General features: G+C 36.2%; 1 protein-coding gene across 1 annotated transcript in view; it reads left to right on the top strand.

Moving 5' to 3' along the window:
* Positions 1 to 627: 627 nt before the first annotated feature.
* LOC123564383 (U4/U6.U5 tri-snRNP-associated protein 2-like) overlaps positions 628 to 10838 on the top strand; it is a 31853-nt gene continuing 21642 nt past the window's right edge. Inside the window, exons 1-5 of the mRNA XM_045357925.2 lie at positions 628 to 919; positions 8377 to 8535; positions 9112 to 9248; positions 9914 to 10010; positions 10528 to 10583. Coding sequence (XP_045213860.2) covers positions 661 to 919; positions 8377 to 8535; positions 9112 to 9248; positions 9914 to 10010; positions 10528 to 10583 — 708 coding nt within the window. The 5' untranslated portion in view covers positions 628 to 660. The remainder of the gene's footprint in view (positions 920 to 8376; positions 8536 to 9111; positions 9249 to 9913; positions 10011 to 10527; positions 10584 to 10838) is intronic.

Genomic DNA, 10838 nt, shown 5'->3' with positions numbered 1-10838 from the left:
AGCGACTTTCTGGGATCGGTTGGACAGGAAAGATTTGACCCAACTGGTAATTTGTGGGTTGACACCAAGGCTTTGTAGTTTATAAATTAGTCTTATGTGATCAACCTTGTCAAACGCCTTGGAGAAGTCCATGACAATAACATCTGTTTGTTGACCCTGTTCAGTGTTATTGTAAAGTTCCTGAGTGAAATTAATGAGCTGAGTCTCACAACTGTGACCTGATCTAAAGCCATGCTGGAACTGGCTAAGTAGATTATGCTTGTCAAAATAGGTCATAAGATTGGAAACAACAATGTGTTCAAGGAGTTTAGAAGCAATGCAAGTTAGGGAAATTGGGCGATAGTTACTAGGTTTAGACTTGAGACCTTTTTTAAATACAGGGGCTACAGTGGCTTTTTCCAATCACTGGGTACTAGGCCGGATTCGAGAGATAACCTGTATATATGGGCAAGTACAGGAGCAATCTCATGTACTATCCTCTACCCATTATCTTATCATCCCCTAGCCATTACGAACAAAGAGTACTAAAAGGCCATACACTGCGAATGTTGCTATAGATGTCCGCATTCTTATTTTTATCCGTCGTTAAACTAGAAAACAAACATTTTAGTACCGAGATCACCACGTTCTTGATGACGTATTTCACACCGGCATAAAAACATGGCGGAAACTGAAACGTTTTCTCGGGAAAATAATGCTTTTACAAAAGAAATCAGTCCCCAAAAGCGTAAATCAACAGACCATGCTTCAGAAAATAGTCCTAAAAGTTCTTCAAAGAGACAAAAGTACGATGACGAAGAAACGCGCAAAGAAAGAAAGAAGGAGAAAAAGTCTAAACGAAGTAGAGAGGAAAGAAGAAGGATGAAGCAAGAAGTCAAGAAGGAGAAAGTTGACGAAAAGTTCTTCGAAGAGGAAATTGGTGACCGTTTTTCTCAGATTTTAAATGAAGTTAATTCGTAATGGGCATTGACTAAATCATGTATCTTCCAAATTCATATTGGCCGCTGCTAGTCTAAATAATTGTACAGTCAACTCGCCAATAGAGAATCACTGCCAATAGTGGGTCACTTGGAAATAAAATGTGAATCTCTGGCATTATCCTGTTATTTGGTCCGCGGACCAAATAAATTCCACAACATTTAAATGATATGTTTAGCTTCGGTTTTGTAAAAAAATCTTAGTGTATCCATCCGCCATTCTAAAAAAATCATAGTGTATCCATCCGCCGTTAACAGTTGAGGTCATGTAAGGTCGTATAGGAATACACATAATAAAATATTCATGTGCGGACCAAATACCAGGAGTATATATATAGAGACGAAAATGTTTTCCAATAGATTCATTCTAATGCCTTATAAGGGGAAGTATCCCCGGGAAAAGGGTTTTCTTTGGGGGGGCATATTTTCAGAAAATGGGGCTTGGTAGTCTTTTGGGGGGGGGACATTCTTAAAATAATTCGTTAATATAGAAGTTTTCAGATGCGGACCAAATACCAGGAGTATATATAGGGACGAAGAATTTATTTGGTGCGCGGACCAAATACCAGGAGTATATATAGAGAGACGAAATTGTTTTCCAATAGATTCATTCTAATGCCTTATAAGGGGAAGTATCCCCGGGAAAAGGGCTTTCTTTGGGGGATCATATTTTCAGAAAATGGGGCTTGGCAGTCATTTGGGGGTAACATTCTTAAAATAATTCGTTAATATAGAAGTTTTCAGATGCGGACCAAATACCAGGAGTATATTATATATAGGAACGAAGAATTTATTTGGTCCACGGACCAAATACCAGGAGTATATATAGAGAGACGAAAATGTTTTCCGATAGATTCATTCTAATGCCTTATAAGGGGAAGTATCTCCGGGAAAAGGGCTTTCTTTGGGGGATCATATTTTCAGAAAATGGGGCTTGGCAGTCTTTTGGGGGTTACATTCTTAAAATAATTTGTTAATATAGAAGTTTTCAGAAGCGGACCAAATACCAGGAGTATATATAGCGACGAAGAATTTATTTGGTGCGCGGACCAAATACCAGGAGTATATATAGAGAGACGAAAATGTTTTCCGATAGATTCATTCTAATGCCTTATAAAGGGGAAGTATCCCCTGGAAAAGGGCTTTCTTTGGGGGATCATATTTTCAGAAAATGGGGCTTGGCAGTCTTTTGGGAGTTACATTCTTAAAATAATTTGTTAATATAGAAGTTTTCAGAAGCGGACCAAATACCAGGAGTATATATAGCGACGAAGAATTTGTTTGGTGCGCGGACCAAATACCAGGAGTATATATAGAGAGACGAAATTGTTTTCCAATAGATTCATTCTAATGCCTTATAAGGGGAAGTATCCCCTGGAAAAGGGCTTTCTTTGGGGGATCATATTTTCAGAAAATGGGGCTTGGCAGTCTTTTGGGGATGACATTCTTAGAACAATTCGTTAATATAGAAGTTTTCAGATGCGGACCAAATACCAGGAGTATAATTATATAGGACAAAGAATTTATTTGGTCCACGGACCAAATACCAGGAGTATATATAGAGAGGTCAGGCATTCTGCAGACAATGTTTACCCGTAATTTTACGTTCAGATCAAAAGATAATCATGTACTTCGAATGAACCCATTAACATAGTTCACAGAGATGTTAATATGCCTTGATTTCAATTGCAAGTTTTAATTGACCGTTAGCTATGGAGGCACGCGATCACAGAAGAAAAAATTACACACAATGGATGATAATACAAGACATTATTGGAGATGCTAAAAAGTGGCCAAAGCTAATTATGTCTGAGACATATTGTTTTTGCCCTGTCCGTCCGTCCGTCCTTCCGTCAGACATCCCAACTCTCCCGATCCGATCGGGTTTCTCCCGATTCTGGTTGTAAAACCCGATCACCCCGATCAGAAGTCTCAATCTCCCGATTAAAAAAAACCCAACAAAACAACATAAACACACAAAAATTATGAAATAATCCGCTTCTTTGTGCCTATCTGATACTGTATCACTACTAACGAGTCTGTAAACAACAGCTTTCGGATATTTTCGCACCTTATTCTACCGGTGCTGATTATTGTTTATTACACGATTTAACAAAGCCAGGTGTTGATTAATGTGTCACAGTTGAAATTAAAATCCAGACATTAGATATCTAATTAGATTCAATCAAATTTAGATTAGAAATTATACTGGCTTTACCTTTTTCTGTAACTTTTTGAAATCGAAAGTAGATGGTCGCCGAGTCAACCTGCTAGGTTTTAAAAAACATTTCTCTTAAAATCATTTTGATAAGAAGAAATGTCATGGTAAATTTTAGTATCACTTACTATCAAATGCTGTTAAACTGTCTTTGCATCATAACAATTTGTCAAACACATTCTTTTAACTGGAGATTTAGGCAAATCTGCGAAAGTGTAACAATACCCGGACATTCAATTTTGGATAACAGGATTTTGATCAATAAAAGTATTTGAGCCAGGGGTTTTAAATACTGGTTGACAGGGATGAGAATCAAACAGTAAATTTTCTATTGCTTAAACTTTTATTCTTTTAGCTATATACATCTATTTTTTACAGTTCTAACAGCTGCACAGTGTTTGTCATGTAAAATTCACCTGGGGAGTCTTCTTTCCAACAAAAGAAATAAAAGTGCAGGTTTAATTTTTCAGTTTCGATTTTGGGATCACTCCATTAAAGGTCAAGGTCACAGGGGCCCGAATTGAAAACCATTTCCGGTCAGTAACTTGAGAACCACTTGACCCAGAATGTTGAAACTTCATAGGATGATTGGTCATGAAGAGTAGATGACCCCTATTGATTTTGGGGTCACTCTGTCAAAGGTCAAGGCCACAGGGGCCTGAACATGGAAAACCATTTCCAATCAATAACTTGAGAACCTCTCGACCCAGAATGTTGAAACTTCATATGATGATTGTTCATGCAGAGTAAATGATCCCTATTGTTTTTGGGGTCACTCCGTTAAAGGTCAAGGTCACAGGGGCCTGAACATTGATAACCAGTGCCGATCAATAACTTGAGAACCACTTGACCCAGAATGTTGAAACTTCATAGGATGATTGAACATGCAGAGTAGATGACCCCTATTGATTTTGGGGTCAGTCTATTAAAGGTCAAGGTCACAGTGGCCTGTTCATGTAAAATCATTTTTTTAGAAATAACTTGAGAACCACTTGACCTAAAATGTTGAAACTTAATAGGATGATTGGACATGCAGAGTAGATGACCCCTATTTATTTTGAGGTCACTTGATCAAAGGTCAAGGTCACAGAAGCCTGAACAGTGACTTGAGAACCACTAGGCCAAGAGTGTTGAAGTTTAGCGGGATGATTGGACATGCCAAGTAGATGATCCCTATTGCAGCCAACCATCAGTGTCTCTTTGACTTTTGCTCCTGACCCCTATTGACTTCTTGCCTATAGGACTTTGCATTGGGGGAGACATGCGCTTTTTTACAAAAGCATTTTCTAGTTAGAAGACTGTTTTGGAAGATAGGTGTTAAACATTTTGATCGTTTATTATTAGCTGCATTCATGTATGTCAATGGATTAAATCCAGATATATTTCTAGAGTGGGCTTATCTGACAAATTTGTGCAGGGATGAGAGCGGGATATAAACATTTTCGCGATTTTTTCCGTCTGTTTGACGAAAAGAAATACAATTTGTATGCATTTAATGTCGCAAATAATCGGTACGAGTATATTGATTTTTTTGTGTGTACGTAAACAGTATCTCAGAATAAAGACTTTTCTACTTTTGTGCTGGAACTGCTCTTTTAAATCTTGGATATTTCGTTGTTCATTTGCTGTGGAAGTAATTTTGGAATGCTAACTGACATGTAAGTAGTTTTTATATTCGGTTACTTTACGGAATAAATAGCATTAGTCTATTAATACAGACTATAGTCACCTGAGGTTAGGGACTATTTTTTTTTTAACACTGTACGGAATAAATAGCATTAGTCTTTTGATACAGACTATAGTCACCTGAGGAATGAAAAAGACTTTAGGGACTTTTTTTGCAACACTATAGGAACTACTTTTTAGGATGGACTACTTTTTGACCCCAATACGGTGAGAAACACCGATAAATAATTTCAAGAAAGTTACATTAATACAAGAAAATAAGACCGGAAAGTTTCTGGTCCGCGGACCAAATAACAGGATAATGCCGAATCTCTCTTAAACATAATATGAATTAAGGCACTGCCTAGCGTGGGGATTTATCTTTTATATATCTACTTACGAAGAAATATTCAACACTCGAAAGAAAGTGAAACTTCGCTCTAAACAGTGAAGTTTACATTTAGTGTCATCATACCTTTTACAGCGAATATTATACTTTGCAAAATTTATGGGAAGCCGTGACGGTGACGTCATTCACCGCGTTTTCGCACTGGCTTTAGGATTTTTTGTTTGTTTTTTTGCACTCCACGCAGAAACTTGGCTGCCTTTACACTTTCTCACTGTTTGAAAGTGATTTTAAGTTGCATGTACAGTTTTCATTATGAAAAAGAATCATGTTGGCGCGGTTTACGAATTTCTGTGACTGATTCGGTGTGCTCGGATGTTCTTGCAGACAACCAGTCTGCGTTTTGTACATAAACCGGAACCGGAAAACATCGAAAAAATTGTCTCGGTATATGCAGACAACAAAGACGAATAACTATATACGGACGTTACCGTCTCGGGGATTTTCATCCCCTATTAGAGTATACAATGTTTAAGTATCCAGTAATATAAACTTATCATTTAGCAATTATTAGACAAAAGAAAATGGATCTAGATTGGCGAGTTATCTGTACTCGAGAGTTGAATATCGTTAATATTTTTTGACTTGTCGATATCCACCCTGCTTGCGGAATAGATCTATACATAGAGTTCTGAATTCGGCTACCCCTATCGGGCCTAAATCAAACGGCAGCATGTCAGTACATGCGATCAGCTGTTTAGACTCAACAGAGGCTATGACTACTTGTGGAAGTGAAGGCATAGTTGTCCAAATGGCTGTTTGGTGTATGTGCGTGTGTCTGGATTTGTTTGTCTGGACCATAACTTTGACTTGCATGGAGCAATCTTGTTTATATTTGGCATGAATGGTAACCTCAGTGAGACAGAGTGTCATGCACAAACCCCAGGTTCCTGTCAGGTCAAGGTCAAGTTGGAGGTCAAAGGTCATGTCAGATCTTGTCCGGCCCATAACTTTGACATGCATGGAGGAATCTTGTTTATATTTGGCATGAATGTTTTACTCATTGAAACAGAGTGTCTTATGCAAACCCCAGGTTCCTATCTCAAAGGTCAAGGTCACAGTTAGGGGTCAAAGGGTGGATCTATGTATAGATCTATTCTGCAAGCAGAATAAAATGATCTGAAAATCATAAAACCAATAACTTTACATGATTGTTTCTGCTTCTGCTTGAATAAGGTGAATGGCCTTTTACAGGTGTTTTTAAGGTTAAAGTTTTTTGGCAACCTTTGTTTTTCTGTCATATCTTTGTTACTATGGCTTATATTTTACTGTAACTTCACATAAACATTGTCTAGCATACAAACAAAGTATGTGCAGAGGCTGGTCCTATTATACATAAGGTCAAGGTCACCAAGGTGTTAAACTTAGGTTACTTTTAAGGTTAAAGTTTTTCGGCAACCTTTGTTCTTTTGTCATATCTTTGTTACCATTGCTTATATCTTACTGTAAGTTCACATAAACATTGCCCAGCATACAAACAAAGTATGTGCAGGGGCTAGGCCATGGTCAAGGTCACCAAGGTGTTATACTTAGGTTATTTTTAAGGTTAAAGTTTGTTCTTCTGTCGTATCTTTGTTACTATTACTTATATCTTACTGTAACTTCACTTTAACATTGTCCAGCATACAAACAAAGTATGTGCGGGTCTGGGCCCATTATACCCAAGGTCAAGGTCACCAAGTTGTTATTCTTGGATTTATTTTCATGTTAAATTTTTTTCGAAAGCTTCGTTTATAGACATATCTTTTGTACTTTAAAAGGTAATGACTGACTTGAAATTAAAAATATTTCTTTTTAATCATCATCTGCATGTGTGGTTACAATACCCATAACTCTTAACTGTATTTTTGACAGAATTATGCCCCTTTCATACTTAAATTTTTTTGGCAACCTTCGCTTTCTGGATATAACTTTAGTACAATATCAGATAACGATTTGAAACTTAAGTTAAAATGTATCTTTATCATCATCATCTGCTATCCTTTTTTTGGCAAATGAAAACACCCTGTTAACTTCACCTGCATTGCATCTGTGCTGTTATTTATTGTGAGTGCCAAGTGCCAGACTTGTGCCTTTTCACACTAAAATGTCAGTCATTATCAATCATTCGATCTGCTGTGTATAAGCTAAATCTGTAAGCCTCCAGAATCCTGCAAATTGCAGCATTTTAATGTCTTTACATACACATCTCTACTGAGGTCATCTAATCTCCACATTAGAAGGGGGGTTTCCCATGTAACATCTCTACCCAACTTCTACTTTTTAAAAGTCAGAGAGTCCCAGGAGTCAAGAAAACCAAATTAATAGAAAATTTATTGTTGTTTTTCCCCTGTTACATCTCTACCCCATTTCTAGTTTTTAAGTGACAGAGTCCAAGGAGTCAAATTAATAGAATAAATATTTATTGTTGTTTTTAGTACTGTAAAAACTGTGCAGAAATTATCCATATTAGTTTTTGTAGTCTTTATTTCTAGGTTTAGAAGGTGGCTGTTATTTTTTTAAGCCCTGAATATATGTAACACAACTTCTGCCTTTGATACTCTGCCTGTCAATACTTATAACACAATTTCTGCCTCAACATTGTGTTCTGCCAGTCATTCAAAATACACATAATACAGCTACAGCCTCTTGTACCATTGTATATTTGACATTGGTAATATTGTTGTTACTGTGAGCTGAGCCAAAGTTATTTCAAAAATGGTATTGTCATTAGTTTCAAGTATACAAAGTCCAAACTATAGACAGTGGAGCTCTTAGTTATTACCACTTTATCTTATTCTGGTATACCAAAAGTCTACCATACTTCCTTGCTTAAATCTGTTTTAGTTTTAGATAAAGTCTGTCCCATCTCATTTTGGACCTCAACTTTTGGCTTTTGTTTGAAGTACAAGTTAAAGGTTTCATCCACTCAAATTTACACGAAACACTAATCAAAATCAGTCATTGTTAGCAGGTATTTTCCACAGTACTGTGGGAATTTGTGCTGCACTGTTGTTATCATTTATATTTAAAAGCTACATATAAGTTAAAAACAATATTATTGACTATCTTGTAGATACAAAATATTCTAGTAAAGTAGTTTTGAAATGAGCTTTTCTTTTCATTTTCAGCCCCAGTTCAAGATCCCAAAATTGACAAGAGCAGGATTTGCCCATATTTGGACACAATCAACAGATCTGTGCTGGATTTTGACTTTGAGAAGCTTTGCTCTGTATCTCTATCACACATCAATGTTTATGCTTGCCTGGTCTGTGGAAAGTATTTCCAAGGTAAGATTGTTGGCTCGCAAATCTGTATTTCTTATAATAGTAGCTGTGTCTTTTAGTTGAGTTAAAAGGCAATCCTTAAAAAGTAATTATGATATTTGAGAAATGAATAGTACAGTCATTTGTGGTGTTAGTGTTAACTAATCTATTTAAGCTTGATTAAAAAAGGCTAGGCTTTAATCGACATCCTCTTCTAGTTACAAAATCTATTTTAATGCATTTAATCCACTCATGACTGAAAGTACTCTTCTCTCAATATTACCGGTAGGTAATAAAGTTATCCCCATTTTTGTACTTTTCAGTTTTTCACATTTAAGGTAATAGTTCCACGGAAGGAAATTAAATGTAACTTTAAACAGTGGACGATGGCAATGACTGGGAGTGAAGATTAGATGAAACATAGCTCTGTTAGGAATATTTATTGTATCAACTCATTTTAAGTTTGACTATCTGAAGAATAAGGAGATCTTGCTTTCAAGATCAGATTTTATAGTTTCATGGCACGCTTCTCAATTTCAAACAAGGTTTTTAGTTAGGGTATAAATCACCTTTAGTACTAGCTGTAGTTGTTTATTTCAGGAAGAGGAAAGATGTCACATGCCTACACTCACAGTGTACAGGACAGTCATCATGTCTTCCTTAATTTATCCACACACAAGTTCTACTGTATCCCAGACAATTATGAAATCATAGATTCATCTTTAGAGGATATCATTGTAAGTATTCACCATTTTCTGTTTTCAGGTTACAAATGATTAACGAGTTTTATCAACTGAAATCTTTTAATATTTATTTATTGATATGAAAACAATGAAATAGACATACATTTTAGACATACTACTGATTGAATGTCTCCCTATGATCTATGTATCCGAGATCTTAAACTTACGTGCAGGTATCATACTGTATGTGACCTTTATCAAACAATGATTTCCATTGCATTTGTCATAAATTTTGTACTTTAATCATAGTTTATTACAAAATCTACCACCGGAAATTCGCCCGCCCGCTTAGCTCAGTAGGTAAGAGCGTTGGTCTACGGATCTCGGGGTCGCGAGTTCGATCCTCGGGCGGGGCGTATGTTCTCCGTGACTATTTGATAAACGACATTGTGTCTGAAATCATTAGTCCTCCACCTCTGATTCATGTGGGGAAGTTGGCAGTTACTTGCGGAGAACAGGTTTGTACTGGTACAGAATCCAGGAATACTGGTTAGGTTAACTGCCCGCCGTTACATGACTGAAATACTGTTGAAAATGGCGTTAAACCCAAAACAAACAAACAAAAACCACCGGAAATTCAGTAGATTGTTAAATTATATGCTGGTTTGTTTTAGAACAGTGATATTTATAAGTTATATGGCTGTTGGGTACATTTTCAGTATGTGTTGAATCCAACATTTAGTACAAAACACATACAGACGTTAGACAAGAGTGCCAAAATGTCCCGTGCATATGATGGTACAACTTACCTGCCAGGTAACTTTTGTCAGATCTTTTTATTAACACGAATGTATACTTACAATTAAACATATACTGTCATTCAAGGTTTCTGACTGTGACATTGCACAGCATCAAGATCAACTTATAAGATGTGATTTTGTTGAATAGGCAGAACTATCTGTTTTGAAATTAATAATTTATATGTATAAAGTTTTGCTTACTCTTTAAATGTTTTATTTGGTAAGACTTCATTTTTGTCTGTATTACAGTTATAAAAACATTGTACTTACTAGAAGTAAGTTAATGTGACTTGTAAAAATGACAGCCTGTTGTGAAAACAGTGACAATCAACTATAATGAAAGTTGAGGCAAAATATTTAATACTACAGGAAATCAGTGCGAAATCCCGGGATAAGTAGTCCAACATTTTCTGAACTGCATTAATTTTATCTAGTTAACACTATTGATATAATAACACCAATATCATTGAAACTAAGTACCTGTTACACTGATTTGAAACTATTTTAATATCTATTTATTGTGTTTATTTCAGGCATTGTTGGTTTAAACAACATAAAGGCAAATGATTACTGTAATGTTATTTTACAGGTAAGTAGAGTTCTCAACTGGTTAGCACTCTATTGTTTAGTCTGTCATTTAGTTTTGCTTCTTCCATATTAGTTTAGTATAAGTTTTTTGGAGACGGGTTTACCCATTTCGAGAGTTATAACTAAATTTCTAAGTTCTTGCACTATATAAAATAGTTCCATTCATAAACAGTGCAGATGATTTATCAATCATATAATAGTAGTACAGTGTTCCGGCTGGGGCGGAATAGAAGGGCGCGGCGCCCTGCCCCTTTCT

Source organism: Mercenaria mercenaria, chromosome 2 (assembly GCF_021730395.1).
Source record: "Mercenaria mercenaria strain notata chromosome 2, MADL_Memer_1, whole genome shotgun sequence".
NCBI lineage: Eukaryota > Metazoa > Mollusca > Bivalvia > Venerida > Veneridae > Mercenaria > Mercenaria mercenaria.
This window is presented reverse-complemented; position numbering and strand designations above follow the sequence as displayed.